The sequence below is a fragment of the Trematomus bernacchii genome, unplaced genomic scaffold (assembly GCF_902827165.1).
Source record: "Trematomus bernacchii unplaced genomic scaffold, fTreBer1.1, whole genome shotgun sequence".
Lineage (NCBI taxonomy): Eukaryota > Metazoa > Chordata > Actinopteri > Perciformes > Nototheniidae > Trematomus > Trematomus bernacchii.
The window spans coordinates 18906521-18931636 of NW_022987564.1; the positions used below are offsets into that span (position 1 = coordinate 18906521).

Here is a 25116-nt window from a genome sequence, read left to right on the forward strand (position 1 = left end):
TTCATTTGGAATGTTTACGATTTTTATTATTTGCTTTCAACCTAATTCTTCTAATAGTTTTACAAAAAGCCTTCCTTTCCGGCGAAAACCTTTCCGATGGCTCTTATTCATTAGAAGCCAGACAATGGCATTGGGATGAAGAGTGTATGGCTGCTGAGATTGGATTTTCTGTTGAAAGTCATTCATGAGAATTCATTTCTTCTTTTCAGCAACTTTAGCAGCCTTGGTGACTTTTCCACTAGCATCTTTTTTCTCAACCTTTTTAATGACACCGACAGCCACTGTCTGCCTCATGTCACGCACAGCAAAGCGACCTAAGATCAAGAGATATAAAGAAAAAACTTCAACAGAGGAGTCAAGAGGCAATAGAAGATAATTTTGTGCTCATTTCATGTCATGACAGAACCTAAATGAAAAAATCTGACATAATGAATAAGATGTTTTACACAAGAAGCGTTTTTTGCATTATGCAAATCCATTGATTTTAATCTAGACGTGCAGAGTGCTTGACGGCTTTGCCCTCATATATGGATTGCTGGGCATCAAAAACGTTCTGCCAACAAATAAATGCCTCAACAAGATTTTGTGTTGTGTAGAGGCAGAGTAATGAAAACCCTACTCACCCAGTGGAGCATAGTCGGTGAAGGCCTCTACCACCATGGGCTTCTGAGGATTCATTATGACAATGGCAGCGTCTCCTGACTTGACAAACTTGGGGTTGTCCTCCATCTTCTTGCCAGAACGACGGTCGACCTTCTCGGTGAGCTCGCTGAACTTGCAGGCAATGTGAGCTGTGTGGCAATCCAGCACGGGGGCGTAACCTGCGCTGATCTGTCCGGGATGGTTCAGGATGATGACCTGAAATAATAATGTTTAAGTGCATTTAGAAATGATGAGGAGGGATCTCACTTTGAGCCTGAGATGATCACCATTGCACTTCCTGATAATGGGCAGCAATCATGCATCTCTTTCATCTCAAGTCACTATGAATTGACTATTTGAAAAATATCTTGCTACATTAATCAATATATTTAGGGGTTTAAGGGATAGTTAACAGTAGATACCTGACATTTTGACCAATACATTGAAGATATGTGGGGAAGGGTTAGGGTGTTGGGGTAGCCCCTCAAAATAAAATGTTTTTTTTTTTTTTAACATATTTTTTTACACTGTTGAATGGACTTTAAAATGTAGGTTTTAAAAAGAAAACTAATAACCAAGGAAGTATAATTCATTTCGACCTTTGCAGGGTGGCGTGGCTGAGTCCTGCACTTTTTGTGATCTGTACATTCAGTCCTTTTCAGTTTAATAGAAAATACAGTTTCACTTAATGAGTCATTAAGAAGGAAAGAGGGAAAGGACGGTTAATATTTCTTTATATCCCTTTTATTTCATTTCTTCCGACTCACCTGGGCAGTGAAGTTTTCAGCTCCCTTGGGTGGATCGTTCTTGCTGTCGCCAGCCACGAATCCACGGCGGATCTCTTTAATGGACACGTTCTTGACGTTAAACCCGACGTTGTCACCGGGCATAGCCTCAGTCAGAGACTCGTGGTGCATCTCCACAGACTTCACCTCAGTGGTCAGGTTGGGGGGGGCAAAGGTGACGATCATGCCGGGCTTCAGGATACCGGTCTCAACCCGGCCCACGGGCACAGTTCCAATACCTGGGAGAGCAGACTTTTTTTTAATATGCTCCTCTGTTCAATACAAAGAGAAAATAGTCTTAAAGGATTACTTTGCCAATTTTTGACCCGTTTTTGTATAGTTGCAATGCAGGCAATATATGCAAATGAACCGTGTTTGGCTTTCCTCCATGTTACTGTCGTCAGGGAGCTCTGGGCAGGGAGAGGTAAGCCAATCATATTTCCTTCCCGATTGCAACCATACAAAGTAATCCATTAATTAGGAGAAGATTCATTGAAGTGTCAACTGTAATTGGAGTCTTTTGGGGCTGAGCTACGGGAACTTAAAGGGGACCTATCATGCAAAATGCACTTTTGTACGTCTTTTATACATGAATATGTGTCCCCGGTGTTCCAGGGAACTCACCAAGTGTCAGAAAACACAACCCTCTCTATTTTCCTCCATACCCAAATCTCTAAAAAAGGGGCTGCAACGGATCTGATAAAAACTGATCCAGATTTGAACACTTTACTGACGTCAGTAAAGTGGCGCTACGGCTATTGGGCCAACTCTCCACCTATCAGGGGAATGTGGGGTTGGGCCACGGCCGGCCATTGCCGCTCGAAAGCGCTGGAGACGCTGTGGTACATATGCCAGGCCTGTAAGTGGCGCTGTAGTCTGCCACAAAAGCAGCGAAGAAGACTTCCCGCCCATAGTTACCATGGTTACCCTTCTGTTTATTCTCCGCTGTGGCTTTTTTTCTCCCTCCCCGAGGCAAGCGTTTGCTCCCGCTGCTTTAATTCAATGCAATCCCTCCCCGTCGAGGCAAGCACTGTAATTCTCTCCGGTTAGTCCACCAGCAGATGACAAACACCCACCTCTCCGCCTCTTCCAAGGAACGAGGGGACCGTGCGGCAGAGTTTCAGTTTCAGTTTCTTTCGCCGGTCAAGATGTCCGTTAAAGTTTCAATCTTCCGGACAAAATTAGAAAAGTGCCGGTCAAAGGTCTTCTTTGTTATTTATTGAGCTTTAAAACAAATGAATAACGACTCTATAGGCCTATTATAATATAATAAAACACGGAGGACGGAGATCTTTTTTTCTCCCCCTCTTGACTTGATCAGAGCACGGCTCCCCTCTCCTGCAGGGGGGCGTGGTCAGCTGCAGCTCACAGAATCAGCCCCGTAGACAGCAAACAGCACATAGAGTGAAATGAGGCATGGCTAAAATGCATGATCTGTTTGGTATTTTGAAAACAGAAACGTATAAATATACCTTATATAGGTATGGCCCTACAATATATCATTTCAATATAGCATGATAGGTGTCCTTTAAGATTACGGTCCATACCATGGAAGATGTACAAGTAATAGAAGTAGTTAAGATATCTGTGATAGTCCAAAGTTACCGCCAATTTTGTAGACGTCCTGCAGGGGCAAACGGAGGGGCTTGCCGGTGGGGCGGGACGGGGGCAGGATGGCATCGAGAGCCTCCAGCAGAGTGACTCCATTGGTATTACCCTCCTTACGCTCAACCTTCCATCCCTTAAACCATCCCATCTGAGGACAGATTCAAAAGAAAGATGTAGTTCCAAGTCTAATCCACCCTGTACACAAGTCAGGCACCTTAAAGTAACATTTCTCACCCTTGGACTGGCTTCCATCATGTTGTCTCCGTGCCATCCAGAGATGGGAACAAAGGCCACGGTGGCGGGGTTGAAGCCGATCTTCTTGATGTAAGTGCTCACTTCCTTGGCGATTTCTTCAAAACGGGTCTGGCTGTAAGGGGGCTCGGTGGAGTCCATCTTGTTGACTCCAATGATGAGCTGCTTCACACCAAGGGTGTAGGCCAGCAGGGCGTGCTCACGGGTCTGGCCGTTCTTGGAGATACCGGCCTCAAACTCACCAACACCGGCAGCAACGATCAGCACAGCGCAGTCAGCCTGAATATGGAGATTTTTTTTTATTTTTGACATATTTGCATGCTATGTTAAAGCCAAATAGATGGTTTTGTGTGTATTTTCGGAACAAATGCACATTAGCCGCGTTCACACCGGAGTACTTTTCACCGTACTTTTCGCATTTAGTTCCGTTAGTACCCCTTATGTCGCGTTCACACCAAAAAGAGCACTTAATCTCGGGAACTTTTACGCCCATTTTTAGTGCCTGCTGAGAGATGGTACTTTCCTGGGGGAAAAAAGTGCCCCAGTTCTGATTGGCTGGGCGAATTGCAAACCACGCCCTGTACAACTCTGAAATGTTTTGTAGAGCCGCCATTTTATTATCCTCGCATTAGCATTATTAGCATTAGCATTCGCCCAGCGCACAAACGCAGAGAGACTAACTTATGGCAACACAAAATAAAACATGGGAGCGGTGGAGATGAGGAGGTGTCGGCGTTCTGGCGATTTACTCGGAAGGCTTCAGAAGAAGCTGCTGGGAGTCCCAGCAGCTTCTACTGAAGCCAGTCTTCAACTCCGGGGACTTCCGGCCAGGGACTCCGGGTGGCAGTATACGCCGTGAAGTTGTTTGCGGCCTGCCAGTAAACCCAAAGCAGAAGAAGACGAAGTGACGTCAGCGGCTTCATTTGCGTAATCTTCCCTCAGGGAATTTATTCCGGTGTGAACGCGATCTGTACTAAATGCCCTGGGGTAATAAGTGCCGGGGCACTAAGTGCCGGCACTAAATACGGCAAAGTACTTGGTGTGAACGCGCCTATTGTATGGCTCCAACCAGGGCCGGACTGGGACAATAAATCAGGCCGGGAATTATACACCCAGCCAGGCCACTACCAGTTTTGTGCCATTTTGCTGGATTTGTGAATATTTACAGCGTTGCTGCCCATAGTGATAGCCCTATAGTTTAAATACCCAATAATAAACATATGGACATGGGTTACTATTTCAAAAAATGTGCAAATGTATTTGGAAACCTATCAATGTGAACTTATTTTAAGTAGGGGTGGACCTCAAATCCTCTAGGGGGGTCCGGGGGCATGCCCCCCCGGTAAGATTTGTTTTTTAATTTTGGAGTTAATTGCATCATCTGGTGCATTTTGAGGGGAAAATAAAGAGACTAGATCTATGGAAACACCCATATGAAACAGAACTGTATACATTTAAATAATCATAAAATCATAAGAACATGGCCATAACCAATAACATACCATATCCAATATTAAAAAACATTGAAACTTGTTTATTTATGGTTCATTTATAGTTGTGAGTGTGTCTGGGCTCCTGAACCAGCCTCACCTGTCTCCCTCCTCTCCCCCCTGCTCCTCTTTGAGGCAGAAGCAAAGACTCGTTTTAGCTCTCAACAAGTTTTAAAAGTTTATCTTACCTTTTTTCACCTATTTAAAATGTTTTTTCTTTTTATTCATGCATATTTTACTAATCACTCCCCCCTCAAATGGAAAAATGTGTTAACATAAATGGTGACCAAACCGTTTGAGACCCACTGAGATAACTTAGACTAAGTTAACTATCTAAACACTCCAACATAATAACCTCCATTTTCAATATGTCATATCAGCGCCATTTCAGAAGACACAGTAGAGAGGGAAATTAATAATATAATAGAGTGGTGCAGGGATGATGTACTGTATTTATGTAGGGCAACCAGAAAGTGTGCATTGCACTGGTTCCTTTCTTAAAAAGCCAATGGATTTTATAACAAAATTAAACATGTGCTAAATAAATGTTAAGAACACTTACACATTTTGTTCAGCAAGGTAATCTCCACATAATAATATCCCTTTTAGGAGTTTTGAAGCTTTAATGCAATCGCCAGAAGTCAAAAGCTAAACCGACGGAATGTCGCCTCACGTCTCCTGCGTCTTGGCCATGTTTCGCACTGGAACGCTGGAACACACCGCAAAGACTTCAGCCGACGGCCAAGTTGCACGTACGAACTGCGCATGCGTGATTTTACTTTTCATTAATGAAGTATGACGCTGCGCTGTCAGTACACTTGTCCCTGTTTGTCATTGGTCAAATGTTGCTAACCCCGCCCCTTTCACCTGAACGCACTCTGAGCTGGAGAGAGAAATCCTGGCTTGATTTACCGAGTTGATAACCAGCGTCCTAGGACCGCTTAGCGAGATCTCGTTTGTTAGGGTTAGTTAAGATAACTCAAACATATCTAGGGGTATGTTGAACTGGCTTCGTAGTACAGGGCACAGGTGGCTGCATAGCAGCGCTAATGTCAAAGACACAAACATTATATTTTTATTTTACCAGGATGCAGTGACAAAAATATTTGGGAAGGCTTAGCCTTCCCTAGCCTACAGTACCCGCCGCCCCTGGTGATAACCGAGAGAAGAAGAACAGACTGCGTGATATAAACAAACAACAAATAGCGTGTGCGTTCCATTTTCACTCTACAACGAGAAGCTCATGGGGCTTTCCCGAACCTGTGTCGGGAGCAGCCACGGCGCCAGGATTTCAATTGCGGGTGGGCCAATGTAATTTCAGCTGGGCCTGTTCAAATGTTTTCTCGCAATTTTTGTTAATAATCTAATAAAAATAGGACATTCGTGTTTACTGAGAGCATAGTCGATGTGTTTCCAGTCCCTGTAACCATGGCGACTGAATGTATCTTCTCCGCCGGCCCCGCCTCTCTCTCTAAAATGCCGGCACATTTTACAAAACACACTGTCCTTGCTAATGCTATACTCCAAGAATGTGTACTTGTCATACCAGTGGGCAGCGAAGCTCCTTTTCTTTTTTCCGAAAAGTGTCTGAGGGTACTTTATGAGCTTTGGCTGTGTAGCCGCCGGGTCATCTATGGCTGAGAGGTCCGGCACTGGGATGCTATTTTCTGTTTTCCTGCAACGGGTGCTATGTCCCGCAGAGGGACTGAGCTCAGCGGGGGCACAACATTAAACACACTCTCGTCTCTCTGAGGCGGCACCTGCTGTGAGGATGATGAGTGTGGTGGTTCCGGCGGCAACGACTCTGTTCTTGCTCTTTAAAAAAAACCTGAACATCGATTGTTGTGACATCGTTAGTGAGCGCGGTATATTTTTTGTGTCTGTCTGTCCAGTCCACTGTCCTCCTTCGTCTGCGCGCGGCCGCGAGACGTTCTACGATGTGTTTGCTCCCGCGCTTCGACTATGAGTTCGGCCTGATTACGTTAATTAATGTTGCTTTTAATTTGATTATTTTTTGAAAGGGAAACACATGTTAGCTCTTATTTTATTATTTAATTGTTAATTTTGATCAAAAATGTTGGAAACTATATTTTCGCCCAGTCATTTTTGATCAATGAATGGGTGGGCCCAGTGCCAGAGTGGGTGGGCCTAGGCCGACAGCCTCCCGATTCAACATGTCGAATCGGCGGTGGAAGGTGTCGGCACGGCCGAAAAGACACAACGGTGCAGTACACACCAAGACACACCAATCTGAGTATGGCGACACGACGCTCATCGACGGCCCTACATCTATCGACATCTATCGAGGCCGAAAATCGGCTTGGTGTGTAAGGACCTTAAAGGCTATTTACCCACTTATAAGCAACCACCTTTTTAAGCCACATATTCACAAGCCGGATGTTCATTGACGCAATTTATGTACCAGAACAAATCAACAAGTCTCTTAGGTTCATTTGAATCATAAACCTTATTTTAGGCATTTACATTTTTTTTTTCTTTCAGACGAGGGCATCAGAATTGCTATTATGCTAGCTTATTTTCTCATTCCTACATCACGCTATGCGGTAAAACTAGCATTTTCTTTTTATTGTTTTGTATGCACTAGCAAGCTGAACATCTGGGATCTGGGAACTTCAATTTAACTTAACTAAAGTTTTAATTACATTTTTTTATAAAACGGGATTTTAGGGACTACTACAACTCCAAAATACTGGTTGTTGCAATATTGGCAATATACCCTGAACCTGATAAGAGGGTCTGCTAGAAAGATTACATCCTGAAAGTAAAAGTAAAGAAAGAGCATGTTAAAGGGTGTGTCTTCACCTGAGAGGTACCAGTGATCATGTTCTTGATGAAATCCCTGTGTCCAGGGGCATCAATGATGGTCACGTAGTACTTGGCAGTCTCAAACTTCCACAGAGCGATGTCGATGGTGATACCACGCTCACGCTCTGCCTTCAGTTTGTCCAACACCCAGGCGTACTTGAAGGAGCCCTTGCCCATCTATTGTGGTTAAAACAACACAGAAAGAGTAGGAAATCGGAAAAACAAAAGGAGAGGTGAATCAGGAATGAAGTTTAACAAAAAATAAAACAATAAACAGAAACATATGCGAATCCAATTTTTGGAAACATCATTTTATCTTTAACATTTTTTACATAATTTGAAGAGGTTACAGTTTTGACGTCATGTTAAAGATTTCCACTGAAATTAGCGTGCTAACTAACTAGCCTCAGCCCATCATGTCTTGTAATACCACTTGTCCCTCTAGAGGTGACAGTAAGTCATCATAGCTCCAGATTGCCCTCAGTTGCTGAGGTATTGCCACGTGTGCCGACTGCTTCCCATGTTGACTGCTCTAGTCAGGGCCGTCCCTCCCTACAGGCCGATCACGCAGACTGCGTGGGGCCTCACCTCGCGGGGGGGGCCTCACCTCGCGGGGGGGGCCTCACCTCGCGGGGGGGGCCTCACCTCGCGGGGGGGGCCTCACCTCGCGGGGGGGGCCTCAACTGAGCCGCAAATGCGGCGCACCTATACGCTTATGCGGCCCAATTAGTGTGGCCCGTCGACGCTCGCGAAACAGAGGGCCTCATCATCTAACTTTGCGTGGGGCCTCAAGTTGGCCAGGGACGGCCCTGGCTCTAGTTGCCACAATTCGGATGGACTAAGGTGCGGAACTTTTACTGTGGATATAGTCCAATAAACCCATTTACTAACTCTACACGCAGGTGGAGTACGCGTATAAACAGAAAGGAGGCCAACGCCTCGCAGTGGCAGTGTTCATTTGGCCAGCTCTAAGATATTTAGCAGTTCAGGGGAAATTTGCATATTCTTCAGTTGTCAGTTAATATCAAGCTTTTTGACAGAACAGATGACTGTAAATTTGATTGGATGCAGAAGTAAAGGTGAAATGCTGCCCCCTATTTCTAAGAGCATCTGTCTCTGAACTACATATTGCACCTTCAACACGAGTATTGAGGGAAGACTTGTTAAAGTTTGTACACGTATTTCAACAGTAGATGGCAGTTGTAACAAGGCAAAATTAGGGAGCAGTTACATTCACCACACCTGTTTTTCCACACCTGACACATGTCAGTTTGGGCCTAAAATGTATTAAGTTTAAGGCCTTTGGTGTCTCCTAAAACCAACCTCAGCGGCTTCCTTCTCGAACTTCTCGATGGTTCTCTTGTCGATTCCTCCGCATTTGTAGATCAGATGACCGGTGGTGGTGGACTTGCCGGAGTCGACGTGGCCAATGACCACGATGTTGATGTGGAACTTTTCCTTTCCCATTGTTGATGTTCTGGCTTTAAACAACATGACAGGGAGTTATGTTGACTTTTAAATTCAATATTTCAGTTTCACATACATCTGGTAAATAAAGTAAGATCAGTGGGACCACCATTGAGGTCCGTACCACTCAAACAGATTATTCAAAATCAGTTAGCTGTTAGCTAGCAGGACTCTCTTGCAAAATAGAGTTTTAATCTCAATGAGAATTTCCTAGTTATCTAAAATCAAAGAATAGCAAAATAAGTAAAGTAATAAGTAAAAAAAACGTTTTTAAAAAACCGAGTAGCCCTCCTTATTTTACCAAATATTTGAGGTTGCCCAATTATTAACTATGTTTTCTGTGCAACGCACCATGTTAAATGAACTGATAATATATTTTGTTTTAAAATCCTAATCTGAAAAGTATTCAGTAAATGGGAAATAAATGTAATCCAAACCACTTGATCAGCAACCAATTGCCAACAGTCTTTTTCTATGTATCAGGTTTGTGGTGGTATTTTTAGAGTTAGGACTTTTTTTTAAAACACACACACAAAAGTTTAATGGAATCGGTTCACATGTCAGATCTAAACATATTCCAGCCTTTTGACTCACCTGGTTGCAAAGCAAAATGGACGAGGTGGATGCGTGTCGTCTCTTGCCCTTCTTTATCAATCTGCACCCTCACTTCCTGCTACTTCAGCTACTATGTGATCTGTGGAAAACGCCTCTCCTATAACCTCCTCCTTCTGCGTATCTGTTTAATGAATGGTTGTACTGTTGCTTTAATTTAATGTGTGCCTCTACAGACTTGGCCAACTAGTTTTGCCAGTGTCTTCTTGTTCGTTATATTTTTAATAACCATGCCTGCAAGAATAATAATCTGCAGTAGAAGCGGGAAATATTTTACATAGAGAAAATGCAATGAAACACAAAAAAAAGATCTTCATTTGGCAATGTTTAAGATTTTTATTGTTTTGGTTTCAACTTAATTATGATCATAGATTCCCCTAAAAAGGCCAAAACCTTCCTTTTCTGCGGAAACTTTTACGATGGGTTTTAATCAGCATAAGCCATTCCTTTAGTAGAGAGCTCTGTCTCAGAGCAGACGGCGCTGGGGGGCAGGGAGGAAGGGACGGGGTGGGCCGCTGCTGCTGAGACGTGACTCTTTGTCGGACGTCCTGCAAGAAAATTCATTTCTTCTTGTCGGCCTTCTGTGCAGACTTGGTGACCTTTCCGCCGGAGGGGAGCTTCTTGTCCACAGACTTGATGACACCAACGGCAACAGTCTGCCTCATGTCACGCACAGCAAAACGACCTGAGAGGAGAAGGTGGATATGAGAAAAGAGACAGAAAGGAGGAGGCAATGAGAGGCCGAAAAGATGCCATCCTATCTATGTTTATTCAACTTTTTTTTCTTATCATACAATAATTAGTCTTTAAACACTTGTGGTTTTTTTCCGTCTATTTCATTATAGCTAAGAAAGAAACTAGCCTGCCGGCTCTGTTGTGATTGGTCAACCGTTTAGAGATGTCCCGCCCCATAGTCTATCACGTGCAATGTGTTGGAGCACCAGCCAATAGAAGAGTGAGTGTTAAATAGTGATTCCATTATGTTACGGAAGTAAAAAGGAGTCCAATTGAGGCGTTTCAGGGGATTGGGGAGTGTGAGGGAGAACATCCCCAAAGTCCCTCTGGAGGGACTTTGGGGATGTTAGCCTTTGCAGACCTTTACCTGTACCGAAAACTGTAATAACACACTACAGGAAAAGAAAACTCAAAAAAGCCTAATAGGGCCCATTTACGGGGTGGTGACTTTGACGATTGATAAAGCTGGCTTGTTTTACTTTATCGTACTAAATATAGTCTTTGGCCCCAAAACTTCCCATAAACATAACATACTATAATAAAGGTAAACACAAAAGTGCCAGTAGAAAAGTATGATAAAGGTAAACAGCCAGAGCAGCAATATATTTTCAATGTATGCCCTGAACTTGTATTAATGCGTTCCAAAAATCGTAGATTCTGCATCATAATATTTGTTTAAAATAAAGGGTTAGGAACTCTTAATCTCTATTCTTGTGCATCTGTACTAAGGATGCACATTTCTTATGATTTCCTTACTCTTCAACCATGTAAATTATGATTGATTGAACAATTATTCAAATCTCATAGAAAACGTAATGTCTTTCCCTTATTATAGTGATACTGAAATACTGTAAGTGACAGGAGCTAATTCAACCTCTTTATCCAAATAATCTTCCAAACATGATTCTGAGTGACTGTCAGACTTCTTGGAGTGCATAAAGGCATTTCAAGCTTTTCTACTTGGAAACGACCTCTACAGCACAACATCTAACAAAATGATGATATAGTAAAAATGTGTACAATAGTTCATCATAGATGTTGTGTTTCTGTCCACCTGATGAATGGTAAGTATTTACTTCATTTTTGCTCTGTTTTTGGTCTTCACCAACTCCTGGGGGAAATAATTTGCTTTATAGCTGCAAATTGCTCCACTATGTTCCCCAGCTTGTCTCTGACGGTGTCTGTGTGTCCTTTCTTTAATGTTAGGGAGGAAGCATACATAAATATAAGAGATATTGACAATTGCTTGTTCTCTGACCGCTGTAATGAGACTAGGAGTTGGTTCATTGAGAAAAGTAGATGGCGGTTCTCCTCCAGTCAGAGAAGCATTATACCATTGTAGAGGAGGAGGGCACGATTCAAATTCTGTTTGTTTCATGTACTATTTTAGGAAGGTAACATAATAGATCTGTGTGGAGCAATAAGTGGAAGATCTTTAGTCTCTGAGAGATTCTGAAGCATAAAGTAGGGTAGGTAAGAATGGAGAAACCAGATCGAGTGCGCTAGAATTTTAAACTACGCAGCTGAAAAACATCTGCCCCTTCCTTCAGACTTCCTTACAGAGCCCCTCCTCCAACACACACGAACGCGCACATGACCAATGAGGGCACGAGATAAGTTTGTGCACGAGATGGAAGGCTGACAGGCAGGTAGGCCATCCAGTTATTTTAGCCGGGCCGGCTAAAATGATTGGTCGTGCTTTTTACAGCGCTACGGCTTCCACAGATTAATTTTTTGTATGCATTTATTGTCAAAGCATTTAATGTATTCATTGCTATCGGGATGTTAAGAGCATTCCATGGAATATAACAAAAAGTGTTTCTGAAGTGAATTACCTACCCCACCTTTAAGTGGATGGTTAATATGTTTCCTTCACACTTTTGCTTTTGTCAATACACCCACTTTTCCACCTCAGACAAGGACCAAAAAATGTTAGAAGAAAAACTTTGAATTATTCTTTTCCTATATTTCAGCATTTCCCTTCAGTTTGTTTTATGTGTAAATAGGAAATGCACATTAAAAACTAATAGACGGAAACGCACGTGGTAAGAGCTGACAGGGAGTTGGCTTCTATAAAGCTGCTGAGGTTTTATACTCAGCCATTTGCAGCTTTAACTAGACCTTGTCTCACAGTGAAGTTTTGAATTGTTGTAGAAGGTGTGACCCGTTCTGCAGGTCCTTAACATCTGGGTGTAACCGTCATTGACGTAAGCAGCTACAGTGGCGCCAACATGTCTGCATTGATAACCATGTATAAATCCAGGAGATAATACAGTGAGTCACTCACCCAGAGGCGGGTACTGGGAGAAGCTCTCAACACACATGGGTTTTCCAGGCACCATGGTGATGATGGCGGCGTCTCCAGACTTCAGAGCCTTGGGGTTGTCCTCAAGCTTCTTGCCAGATCGACGGTCGATCTTCTCCTTGAGCTCGCTGAACTTGCAGGCAATGTGAGAGGTGTGGCAGTCCAGCACGGGGGCGTAACCCTGGGAGATCTGCCCGGGGTGGTTCAGGATGATGACCTGCAGAGGGACAGAGGTTAAAGGAGACACATCCAATGTTCTCCAAGAAGAGTGGATGAAGATAGACTGTCCACTATAACAGTGTCACTAAGTAGTCTGGTTCAATTTACATTATGATGCATAAATATAGGGGATATACATATTTTCACCAAAATGGTTAAGTACACCTTCACGTTACGATTAGCTAGATTTAAAACTGAGCATCCCACTCAATTTACGACCAACAATTTGGGTTGTTTTAAACGCTTCCACAAAGAGTTCATGCATGGATTAAATCAAATTATATCAAAGTGTATTTATATAGCCCAATATCACAAAATATGTTTGTCTCAGTGGGCTTTGCAGGTTAACAAACATAGATGACAGTGTTAGGAGCTAAATAATATTACAAGAAAATAATAAAAAGACAAAGTAGAACGTGAAATACAAATAAAATAGATACAAATAAAACCAAATAAAATACAAATAATAAATAAAATACCATAAGATGTAGGACTCAGGAGGACAAACATAGGGTAATCTTAAAGCAGCTTTAAGTTTATGCTTTTTTAAAACAGGAACCTCTTCAGCACACTCTTATTGTCGTGACTTGATGAGGGGAGTATGTATGTAAATGTTATTAATAGTAAGGATTTTGTAAAAAATCCACACGCTTGATTTGTATTTTGTTGCTGTCATAACATCTGCCTAGAGAATGTACTCTAAATCTGCCATGAGAATTGGCACATTTCAAGAAATGTCTTTGACTGGGTACAGAACTTTGAATACGCCCTCTACTCTGGGCTGACAATTCTTTCTGACATCAGGCAAGAAATGTCTGTTATTCTGCTTTATCACTGTCTCTTTAAACTGTATAGTAAACGAATAACTCACTTGGGGATAAATATGGGTATATTTACGTAATATGAGTTCAATTTATGTAAAAACGAACACTCACCTGGGCGGTGAAGTTGTCTGCGGCCATGGGTGGGTCGTTCTTGCTGTCTCCAGCCACGTTTCCACGGCGGATTTCCTTGACGGACACGTTTTTGATGTTGAAGCCGACGTTATCACCAGGGAGAGCTTCAGTGAGAGTCTCGTGGTGCATCTCCACAGACTTCACCTCAGTGGTCAGGTTGGGGGGGGCAAAGGTGACGATCATGCCGGGCTTCAGGATGCCGGTCTCCACACGGCCTACGGGTACTGTTCCAATACCTGGGAGAGCAGGGGACGTTTCAGTTTACTCCAAAGTAAAATAACTTGCATTAGAATAAGCTGAATCTTTGGATGCAAGAGTGTGAGCTGTAATTTAGTTTCGACATTATTGACGCCTTGTAGCAGCTGCTAAACAGTATTAACTTCATTAACAAATAACTATGACTAGTAATCTCCAAATATGTTATCCAACAAACTATTTTGATGGTTAATAAGAGTCGATGTCAAACAGCAAAAATGTCATAAAATCCAAACTGACCATATCTACATGGAATATTTTTGACAGCAAAGAAAAAAGTCGAAAATGTAGTGAAAAAGCTTCATAAACAAATTGCTATGATTAGTTATCCACGACATTTTTATGAACACATTTGCCAAAGTCATTAGGCCTAACTGTGACTATATCAACATGCAATATTGTTGACAGAAAAAGAGGAAAGATGGACAATTTGTTAAAAAATAAGCTGTCTTTATTATGTTGGAGAAAAAGACTTAGCAAAAATATTTCTAATGTTTGCATTCATCGTTCCTTGTGCTGTTGAGTGCCACATCAGAACTACACCCATTATTTAAACAGTCTATGCACTACACAGGCAGCAAACATTAAGAACAGTCGGGAGACTTTAACACCAGTAATCCGGACACAGAGACATATATATCGGCTCATGGGCTGCATTTTTCAATATAATCAACAAGAACAGGCTTGTCAACAGTTCTCATTGTCTAAAACCAAAACCGTTTCCGCTCCATTCCCAGACTTGTAGTCAACTAACACTCGACCCTAAAAAATGTATAAAGGTGGACCAAAAACTATAAAAAAACTACCAGGAACATTTGACTCAGGACTAAGACTACATTAAAAGAAAGCTGACTAAATTAACACCAAGTCAGTATTTCTCTGGCACAGAATAGAGTAAATTAACAATAGTGTTAAAACATCCCAGGTGAAGGAGTATTTTAATTATACACAGATACTATCCAAAAGATCCAGTTTCATCTCTGTGATTGGTCTGTCTTAGCTGTCTGGATCCACTCCCACAGAGCAGATATCAGAGGCTGGATCTAGGTTGTGACAGCTCACTCAAGAGTCTCCGATTTCACCACAAGCTGCTGCTGCTGTTACTGTTGATGGTGCCACACTCAGGTAAGCAACTTTTCTCTGTACTTCTTTGTTTGGTTTGATTTTTTGCAGCCGGGTTTCAGTCCAGATCTCCTTTTCTTTAAGTTAGCATTGACTCGTATGTACAAATGTTGGTTGCGAAGCTCTGTGTTTTGTTTTGATAGGTAAATGAAACCCTTTTCAGATCGAAATGTGTGACATTGCAGTCTATGCGTCTGTTGAATGAATGCCTTTTTTGACATTCGGGCAATGTCTGTACATAAATGTCACTTCCTGCTTCATTCAGACATGAAATGGTTACAGAGCCTCAATGCTCCCTTGATGTTTGGAGATATTTAGAACGTAGGTAGGAGTGGTGACTCCTGGAAAAGTGCAGTGAGCAGGAAGCCAATGGTAAAGAGGAAGAGGAGTGCTTTCTGCTCTGTCGCAGTGACGTTTAAAAAGCCTTTTTTTCCCTCTCTTTGTGATCATTGTTGGAAGCAGCGAGGCTCATTCTGCCCCTTAACCAATACTTCTCATCTATTTCATTAATTGCAAAGAAAATGGTGCTGCATATTTTTATAATGTGCAAAAGACCCAATGAGGGGATGTCATTAGCTCAGATGCTCTATAATAAAGGTTTTGACTGGATATTCATAAACTAGAGAAAGAGTGCTGATTGGTATATAATGGCGATTGAAGCGTTATTTTTAATCACTCTTTTACCATCATTCGGCTTACTTATTTTACTTCAAGGTTCTTGGTTCACTGTCGGGGTTTCCTGATTAATTCAGCTTTTCATTTTGTACAATAAATAATTATGGCATTTCATTTTTTATGGTGTTGGAAGTGATACAGAACCATGACAGGGTGAGATTGTCATTGCATTAAAGTGACACGTGTTCATATTCACACATGAGATCGACATGTTAAATCACATTTACGTACAGTTACAGTGCACATCTGAAAGGGTTATATGAGGCTAGTCTGCTTTTGTTAATGGGTAGTTATGAGAAAGTAGTGTGCCTTTCTATGACATAATGTTGCCTTCTTAACTGTAACCTGTAATGAAATCACACTCCTTACCGCCAATTTTGTAGACGTCCTGCAGGGGCAGACGCAGGGGCTTGTCTGTGGGGCGGGCGGGGGGCAGGATGGAGTCCAGAGCCTCCAGCAAGGTGGTGCCACTGGCCCCGCCCTCCTTACGCTCGACCTTCCAGCCCTTGAACCAGCTCATCTAAAATGGAGGGTGCCCAGAGAGAGGCAAAAAGACAGGAAGAGTCTAAATAAAGGATTATTTGCGGTAAAAAATAAATAAATAATCGAAGGCATAAAGTTGAAACTTCTCATAGTGACTACGTGTGTCCGGGGGAAATCCATCATTTTAAGAGGATAATTATTATAACCAAATGTTTGCCTTTTATTTATTTCTCATGCAAATTACCATCTCATTGAAAAATTTATATTTATTACCTAAATACAAAGCACCGTTATTTACTGACTTTTATTATTTGTGGTTCAAACATTTCTCAAACTAGAACAAATTAAATTACTGTACTGTGGATATTTCAAATATAGAATAATATACTACAGTACTGTATAATATAGTTTTACCTCAGATAAATTATAGTCAGATTAAAGCTCCAATAGTATAATTTTAACTGGCCTAAAAATAAATGAGTAATAATATAATATACATAAATTCAAACCTATTATGATATAATTTAGACAGCATTGGTATAGACATGATTTTGTCACAAGCTTTTCGACCCGTAAAAGTGGGTTAATAGCCTACTATAACCTTGATCACTATAAGAGAGTTAGTGTCACAGATGTGTGATGGAATAATTTAAAGTAAGTTGACGTGAGGCAAGTTGTCCACCAACCAGACAACTTGAGCTTTGTATGTTCCTCACCTTTTCACTGGCCTCCAGCATGTTGTCTCCGTGCCATCCAGAGATTGGGACGAAGCCGACCGTGGCTGGGTTGTAGCCGATCTTCTTGATGTAAGTGCTCACTTCCTTGGTGATCTCCTCATAGCGCTTCTGGCTGTAAGGGGGCTCAGTGGAGTCCATCTTGTTGACTCCTACGATGAGCTGCTTGACACCGAGGGTGTAGGCCAGCAGGGCGTGCTCACGGGTCTGGCCGTTCTTGGAGATACCGGCCTCAAACTCACCAACACCGGCAGCAACAATCAGCACAGCGCAGTCAGCCTGAAGAGGGAGGCCTTTTAAAAAATGCATGTACATACAAATAGTATAAGTATAACAAATTGAGACAACATTGAAAAGTGTGTCTTCACCTGAGAGGTACCAGTGATCATGTTCTTGATGAAATCCCTGTGTCCAGGGGCATCAATGATGGTCACGTAGTACTTGGCAGTCTCAAACTTCCACAGAGCGATGTCGATGGTGATACCACGCTCCCGCTCTGCCTTCAGTTTGTCCAACACCCAGGCGTACTTGAAGGAGCCCTTGCCCATCTATTGTGGTTAAAAAAACAAAGAAAAAACAGGATGTATAATGAAATATAAGTGGGAATCAGCCAGAGAAGTTCAACACGTATAGTGTTGAACTGTACAGTTTTTCAAAAAAGTTTCTCAGTGTCATTACCAGATGTAATTCACTTATTACTCAAGACTAACTTAAAGTAGCAATATGATATTTTGATTGTTTTTTGATACCTCTGTTTGGTGACCATTACATTTTGTATTCCTTAATTAAACAAGATATGCCAAATTGCAAAATGCATCAGATTTAAATAAAGGTATTTTCCTCAAATAAAATATAATTTGGTATGTTTGCTGATTTATATCATTTAATATAAAAAATAATAGGAAACATTAGCACCAAAATTGAATGCCAATTTTGTCACATTTCAGTTAATTCAAGTTTATTACCTGTTCCTAATTTTCATTCTGACTCCCCTTTATCGAAGCATATACTTTTCCAATGTTCATTTTAAACTCTACCACATCTCATTGTTTTCTTTTACAATATTCAATTAAAAAAAGTTCAAAATCAGTAATCTAATTTTCCACTTCTATTCAAAACCTGTTTAAACTAAATGTAAACTTACAACTTGATATAGATTAAACATTGCATTTGGGATTTCGCTCTAGTTTAGTGAATCAAATCCCTCAGATTGATTTAATTCCAGTTTTTAATAAATTAGTATTTATTAGAATATTATATGCATACTAAATATTTATTTCAATGATCATTTGGGGCTGGTTTTCAGATAGCTGTATTACCGAACGAAGGTTTTGCAAGTAATATTTGCCAAGATGTCAACACAGTACTGATACTTACAGTAATTGGGGACAGTCAGTGGCGTAACTATAGACGGTGCAGCCCAATGGCATTGACCAGTTCACGCAGTCTTCAAAGTAACCAAGCAACCTAAATTAATTTGTAATTTTTCTGTCCAATAACCTTGCTCCCTTTCATGCAGGGCCGGTTTTTTGGCATAGGGCGCCAGATCTGGGGGGGGGCGCTGCGCTGGCAGCTCTGGGAGGGGGAAAAACATTTTTGACCGTTGGGGCTCATCCTAATTTTCGGCCTTGGTGTAACAACATTCATAATTAAGTAAAGGTAACACCCTTTTCACCCCGGTTACACTTTTCCTTTGCCCTGTACGATGGACGCTGTAAGTGATGAAAGTGGGCGCTGTGGTTATTAGGATCTGGTGCTAGCTGCGCTAACGGATATAAGAAGAAGATGTTTCTACAACAAAGGTGGAGGGGAGCTCTCTCCTGACAGACTGAGAGGCTGATAACTACAGCTCAGTGAGGTAAAGGACTCTCTCAGTGTTTAGATAGTTAACTTTAGTCGAAGTTATCCCATTGGGTCTCAAAGGTTTTGATCACAATTTATGTAAACACATATTTCCAAGGCACTCCTTTATAATTATTGGGATAAACAGGTTTGAAATCATTCCAATGTATACTATAGGACAGTAAACCAAAAATATTGTTTAAAACTGGAGAGATAAAAAAAAATGCATTACTAAATAAATGTTAACTAGGTAAAATAAGATATGAATGAACAACAAAAATAAAATAAGTTACATTTATTTGTTATTGGCTATGGTAGGTTATTGGTTATGTTCATACTTATTTGATTATTAAAATGTAGATATTTTCATATGGGTGTTAAGAGTTGTACCCCTAGATCTAGTCTCTAGTAATTGTGTGCTCAAAGTGCACCAGATTGAAGCATTTTACTTACAAATGTTCGAACATTTAGCCTTTTTAGATGTATATTACCTATGTCAATACGTTTCTGTTTTTGTAGTGTATTTATATTTTGTATAGATTTTTCATTTATTCTTTATATATTCTATAGGGGGGGGGCACCAGCTAAAATCTCGCCTAGCGCATCAAATTGGCTAGAACCGGCCCTGCTTTCATGTCATGTGATACCTTGCGTGACGAGCAAACCGTTTAATCAACCTGCTGTACTGTAGCTAGCAGCAGCAAGTTTGGCAGCATTATAAAAAATGTAATAGCTTGCATTTATAATATGCAGCAAACCAAAGCAGAAGAGCGGTGCTCAAAAGAGAAAGGACAAGAGAGAGTGTATGTCTGTGCGTGCATCAGCGTGCGCTTATGTTTGGGGCAATGGGGGGGGGGGGGGGGCCCCAAAACAATATTTGCACCGGGGCCAATCACAACCGTGTTACGCCACTGGGGACAGTGCATGTGTTTAAACCATAGACTGTATATATAAAGGTTTAAACAGTAGTTGGCAGTTTAAACCAAGCAATACCAGGGAGCAGTGTCATCCACCACACCCGTTTCCCTTACATATCTGATGATATAGAAGATAATACCGATTTTGTCTTTCCTATTTTCATGAATGTGTGATTTGCTGTGATTTGTTTAGTGACAACATATAATCAAGGCATGTGTTTCCACAAACCAACCTCAGCGGCTTCCTTCTCGAACTTCTCGATGGTTCTCTTGTCGATTCCTCCACACTTATAGATCAGGTGGCCGGTGGTGGTGGACTTGCCGGAGTCGACATGGCCAATGACCACGATGTTGATGTGGAACTTTTCCTTTCCCATTTTGATTTACTGGTTATAAACATGGGGAACAGTTATGTTGACTCTACTAGCAATATGTCAGACTTATTGTATGAGCAGCACTATGATGTGAGGTCATTAGCTGTGAGATAAATAAGCCAACTTTATAGTAAACTGCTGGACTTTAACTGTCATTAAATCATACTATGAATAATTTACCATTGTAAGTAGTTACAGTACATATCTATGAAAGTTTGAACATCTGAGTAGCGTGAGATCAGTAGGGACACATGACACATCACGCATTTTAAACGTCTCATGATTCATCTCTGCGGCATATTAAATCAGTTAGCTAACGTTAGCTCGTCAGTCGTTACGTATTGAAGCATAATGTAGCCGTGTAGGGCGATTAAACGTCGAGTAAAGAGTTAACGAATTCAGTGCGAATGTTAGGATGGGTTATTTTCGACATGAAGGACTCACTATCTGTCATTTTGGGCTCTCGTGCACGCCACCGGAAAGGCACTGGATGAGTCACGCGCCATGTGCTCGGTGCCGGCTGCTCAGCCTCCATGTTGTGCCGCGAGCGCAGAGCCGCCATGTTACCGACTGATGCAGGCGCGCTCCCGACACAGTGCAGCCACAGCAGTGTGCGCGTTCACGACGTTAGACAGAAAAGACTACAATGACTGGCAGAATGATATCCGACAATTGTAGACCTGAAGTTTTCCAATTAGGGAGTTTGTACACCTAATGCCATAAAGCCCCTTTAGACCAAGTCGAACAAATATTTTTAACCATATGATATACAAGGTTTGAATAAGGTTTACATAGGTGAGCTGGCATGTTAACCCTGTTTGTATGTACTTGGATAACATTTTTATAAAAATTGGTTGAGCAAGATTGTATATGGTCTAGGGCAGACCAATTGGCCATAGATCAAGCTTGTATACATGACTCCAAATTCCCTGCCATGAAATAACACTTGCTATTTTTGCAAAGACATGCATGCAGTAAAGCTTTTATTAAAAGATGTGTCACCAACCTGTGCCCAGCAAATAAGACGTTCCCTGATATAGAGTGTAGGGAAGGCAAAAAAGGACTGAATGTGATCCGTCCCGAGTTTTTATACTGAACTAGGGGAGAGGGAGGGCTGTGCATGCTCTTGTTGCTGTCAGACTAAAATAAGGGATGCCATTGGCTGGGGTGGCATAATTCCTACCGAGGAGATTGGATGGCAAGTGCATCACTAGACAGATAGCATGGTCAAAAACAGCTGCACCACAGACAGAGGCAGCCGAAATCTACAACACCTGCAATAATGTAATAAGGGCAGACAAGCCAATTTCAATTTTTTCAAAGACATTTATTTTTATTAGTTACCAGCAGCTTTCTTTCCAATTAAATTTGTGGCATTTGAACAACATTTCCAACTTAAACTTAACTGAGAAGAGGCACCGTCATGTGATTCAGGTAAGTGACAATGCCATTTAGTTCTTTTTCCTGCGAAAACTTTTGCGATGGGTTTTAATCAGCATAAGCCAGTCCTTGAGTAACGAGATCTGCCACAGAGAAGATGATATAGGGTGAGGGCATGGCAGGGGGAAAGGAGTGGCCCGCTGCTGCCGGCACACTTCTTGTTGCTGGATGTCCTGCACGACCATTCATTTCTTCTTGATGATCTTCTCTGCAGCCTTGGTTGTCTTTCCGGAAGCATCCTTGGTCACAACAGCCTTGATGACACCGACAGCCACTGTCTGTCTCATGTCACGGACGGCGAAACGACCTGGAATACAGGTGTGTCGACATTAGTAATGCATTGTGCACATAAACAGAATGTAGACTTCATTTTAAACATTTTTCAGTTTGTATACAACAGGATTTCAAATACATACCGAGGGGAGGGTAGCTGGAGAAGGGCTCCACAACCATGGGCTTCTGTGGGATCATTTTGACAATGGCGGCGTCTCCCGACTTGACAAACTTGGGGCTATCCTCAATCTTCTTGCCAGAACGACGATCAATCTTTTCGATGAGCTCGGTGAACTTGCAGGCAATGTGAGCTGTGTGGCAATCCAGCACTGGTGCGTAACCTGCGTTGATCTGGCCAGGGTGGTTCAGGATGATGACCTGTGGACACATTTTCATTAGAGCTCTACCAAATGGAATATTTTTATCATTATTTGACCATCAAGCCATTTAAGTTAAATGCTAACCTGGGCGTTGAAGTTGTCAGCTCCCTTGGGTGGGTCGTTCTTGCTGTCGCCAGCCACGTATCCACGACGGATTTCCTTGACGGACACGTTCTTGATGTTGAAACCGACATTGTCACCGGGCATAGCCTCAGTCAGAGACTCGTGGTGCATCTCCACAGACTTCACCTCAGTGGTGAGCATAGCAGGTGCAAAGGTTACGACCATGCCGGGCTTCAGGAGACCGGTCTCAACACGACCCACGGGTACTGTTCCAATACCTGAGTAAAATAATTGGGTTAAGTCACCTAGCTTTAAGAGAAGTTATAACTTGCAGCACTCCCTTTGGTAATAAAATGTTCCATTCATACCGCCGATTTTGTAGACATCCTGCAGGGGAAGACGGAGGGGCTTGTCGGTGGGGCGGGACGGGGGCAGGATGGCATCGAGAGACTCCAGCAGAGTGACTCCATTGGCATTACCCTCCTTACGCTCAACCTTCCATCCCTTGAACCATGTCATCTGAGGACAGATTCAAAAGAAATAATTAGTTCCAAGTCTAATCCACCCTGTACACAAGTCGGGCACCTTAAAGTAACATTTCTCACCTTTTCACTGGCTTCCAGCATGTTGTCTCCGTGCCATCCAGAGATGGGGACAAAGGGCACAGTTAAGGGGTTGTAGCCGATCTTCTTGATGTAAGTGCTCACTTCCTTGGCGATTTCTTCATAACGGGCCTGGCTGTAAGGGGGCTCGGTGGAGTCCATCTTGTTGACTCCTACGATGAGCTGCTTCACACCGAGGGTGAAAGCCAGCAGGGCGTGCTCGCGAGTCTGGCCGTTCTTGGAGATACCGGCCTCAAACTCACCAACACCGGCAGCAACGATCAGCACAGCGCAGTCAGCCTAAAATAAAATTTGAAGTTTAGATTTGTATGTCGACAGAAGACGTATGGATCAAAACTTGAGCGTGCCATTTATTAATATGATAACTTACCTGAGAGGTACCAGTGATCATGTTCTTGATGAAATCCCTGTGTCCAGGGGCATCAATGATGGTCACATAGTACTTGGCAGTCTCAAACTTCCACAGAGCGATGTCGATGGTGATACCACGCTCACGCTCTGCCTTCAGTTTGTCCAACACCCATGCGTACTTGAAGGAGCCCTTGCCCATCTATTGAAAAGGGATTCATTGGGAAATATTAGATGGAATTCTTCAGCCTCTAGAAAACGGTCAATTGAAGACCATTTGCAAAATGTCAAGAATCGATTATCATATATTGTTTGCTATAAATTGTTCTGCTACATGATGAGATTTTTGAATATAGATACTCTCTTAAATTAATGCATTTTTGGCAGTAGTGTTTAAGCCTATTATTATTTTAGAAAACAAAAACATTGTAACTTGTGTTATAAATGGTAGTCAGCATCAGGCTGTGTAAAGTGCACAGTCACAAGCAACGCTGCTCCCGTTAGGCCCCACCCCGTGCGTGCGCGCTCACGGTTCATTCTCGTGCCGGGCAGTAGCGGCTCAGAGTGGGCATGCTGGCGCCGCCATCTTGGCTGTATAACGGTGTGAAAAAATAGATATAGCCTAATTGCTCACCTCAGCGGCTTCCTTCTCGAACTTCTCGATGGTTCTCTTGTCGATTCCTCCGCATTTGTAGATCAAATGACCGGTGGAAGTGGACTTGCCGGAGTCGACATGGCCAATGACCACGATGTTGATGTGGAACTTTTCCTTTCCCATTGTTGTAGTTTCTGTTATAAAATAAAATAACCAAGACCGTTAAGAAATGCATCAAGTGGAAGTGCGCCATCATTTATTAGCCTTGTTAATGCCAAACTAAAGGGCGGTAATGCTCCGTTAATGAACCAGGATGACCCGGGCCCAGAATATTATGAACAGTTTATTCAACTTCTTTTTAATAGAAAACCCGACACTAAGCTCAACATTCAAATACATAACACATCATTCAAACCACTTAATATTAAATACATTTATCGTTTTGTGTTAACGTCATTCTGTCCATGGTGTGGGCAGCTAGCAAGCGGCTACTGCGGCTAGGCCTCACTCGGCCACAAGCCCGACAGAGACACGTGTTACACTATGGGCCACGTCGTATTAAGTTACAAAGATTGCCAAATATTTAGAAGCTATTGTGCTAGGCCCGCCTGTCACTGGATAATATGTGCAGTTGTTAAATGAAGAGGGGGAAAGAAATGCTATTACAACATCCCCGGTTCTCCGCTTTCAAGTCCCCTCTTTGTTCCTTCCTCCACACTCGGTACACCCGCATTAACCGCCTTTGTTTCAACTTAATACAGGATCAAACTAAAACACAAAACACGCTCAAACTAGAATACCCAGTTATAACGATCCTTTACATGTACCGGTAATTTCTTCACACAAAAAGCCACAGGTTTGAGTTAAGTTAGATAACCGAAAAGACAATATTTTAAATAAAAAAAACTCACATTTTCAGAGAGTAAACTCCTAGCTAAATCTAATCCTGCGATAAAACTACTAAAAGGCCTCAGTCAAAGTTGAACTCACCGGTGTTTCTGGGTTTACACGGCCAATGCTGCTGCCCCTAGCCAGGTAACAGAAAGAGAAGGAAAAAGGGTTGGACTCTGGGTTTTATACTGACTGGGAGGCGGC

The 25116-nt window shown here is 42.2% G+C and overlaps 3 protein-coding genes across 4 annotated transcripts; all 3 read right to left on the minus strand.

Moving 5' to 3' along the window:
* Positions 1 to 9794, minus strand: LOC117477715 (elongation factor 1-alpha-like). 2 transcript variants are annotated; one of them, XM_034124439.1, is made up of 9 exons: positions 9665 to 9794; positions 8927 to 9084; positions 7601 to 7780; positions 3270 to 3566; positions 3163 to 3183; positions 3033 to 3126; positions 1410 to 1666; positions 624 to 858; positions 1 to 314 (listed from the first exon to the last, which is right to left on the minus strand). In XM_034124439.1, the coding sequence occupies exons 2-9, from the start codon at positions 9068 to 9070 to the stop codon at positions 193 to 195; spliced, it is 1350 nt and encodes a 449-aa protein (XP_033980330.1). In that variant the 5' UTR covers positions 9071 to 9084; positions 9665 to 9794; the 3' UTR covers positions 1 to 192. The 2 variants fall into 2 exon arrangements, with proteins under 2 accessions (XP_033980330.1, XP_033980329.1); XM_034124438.1 differs by having other exon boundaries at positions 3033 to 3183.
* Positions 9795 to 10010: 216 nt separating this feature from the next.
* On the minus strand, positions 10011 to 21459 carry LOC117477716 (elongation factor 1-alpha). The gene is made up of 8 exons (XM_034124440.1): positions 21306 to 21459; positions 20159 to 20311; positions 17535 to 17714; positions 17149 to 17445; positions 16319 to 16469; positions 13877 to 14133; positions 12705 to 12939; positions 10011 to 10367 (listed from the first exon to the last, which is right to left on the minus strand). The coding sequence occupies exons 2-8, from the start codon at positions 20300 to 20302 to the stop codon at positions 10243 to 10245; spliced, it is 1389 nt and encodes a 462-aa protein (XP_033980331.1). The 5' UTR covers positions 20303 to 20311; positions 21306 to 21459; the 3' UTR covers positions 10011 to 10242.
* Positions 21460 to 21605: 146 nt separating this feature from the next.
* LOC117477718 (elongation factor 1-alpha) lies at positions 21606 to 25116 on the minus strand. The gene is made up of 8 exons (XM_034124441.1): positions 25012 to 25116; positions 24061 to 24215; positions 23449 to 23628; positions 23061 to 23357; positions 22824 to 22974; positions 22477 to 22733; positions 22156 to 22390; positions 21606 to 22046 (listed from the first exon to the last, which is right to left on the minus strand). Exons 2-8 carry the CDS (start codon positions 24202 to 24204, stop codon positions 21925 to 21927), a joined length of 1386 nt encoding a protein of 461 aa, XP_033980332.1. The 5' UTR covers positions 24205 to 24215; positions 25012 to 25116; the 3' UTR covers positions 21606 to 21924.

What these genes read in the sequence shown, in the direction of transcription:
- LOC117477718 (XM_034124441.1), bottom strand. Translation starts at nt 24,204, where the DNA reads ATGGGAAAGGAAAAGTTCCACATCAACATCGTGGTCATTGGCCATGTC. An exon ending in TGATCACTGGTACCTCTCAG is followed by an intron (nt 23,358 to 23,448) that starts GTAAGTTATCAT and finishes ATTTTATTTTAG; the next exon opens with GCTGACTGCGCTGTGCTGAT. An exon ending in CTGACAACTTCAACGCCCAG is followed by an intron (nt 22,391 to 22,476) that starts GTTAGCATTTAA and finishes ATGTGTCCACAG; the next exon opens with GTCATCATCCTGAACCACCC.
- LOC117477715 (XM_034124438.1), bottom strand. Translation starts at nt 9,070, where the DNA reads ATGGGAAAGGAAAAGTTCCACATCAACATCGTGGTCATTGGCCACGTC. An exon ending in GGACGTCTACAAAATTGGCG is followed by an intron (nt 1,667 to 3,032) that starts GTAACTTTGGAC and finishes CTGCTCTCCCAG; the next exon opens with GTATTGGAACTGTGCCCGTG. An exon ending in CTGAAAACTTCACTGCCCAG is followed by an intron (nt 859 to 1,409) that starts GTGAGTCGGAAG and finishes TTATTATTTCAG; the next exon opens with GTCATCATCCTGAACCATCC.
- LOC117477716 (XM_034124440.1), bottom strand. Translation starts at nt 20,302, where the DNA reads ATGGGAAAGGAAAAGTTCCACATCAACATCGTGGTCATTGGCCATGTC. An exon ending in TGATCACTGGTACCTCTCAG is followed by an intron (nt 17,446 to 17,534) that starts GTGAAGACACAC and finishes CTCCCTCTTCAG; the next exon opens with GCTGACTGCGCTGTGCTGAT. An exon ending in CTCCCAGTACCCGCCTCTGG is followed by an intron (nt 10,368 to 12,704) that starts GTGAGTGACTCA and finishes TTCTCCTCTCAG; the next exon opens with GTCGTTTTGCTGTGCGTGAC.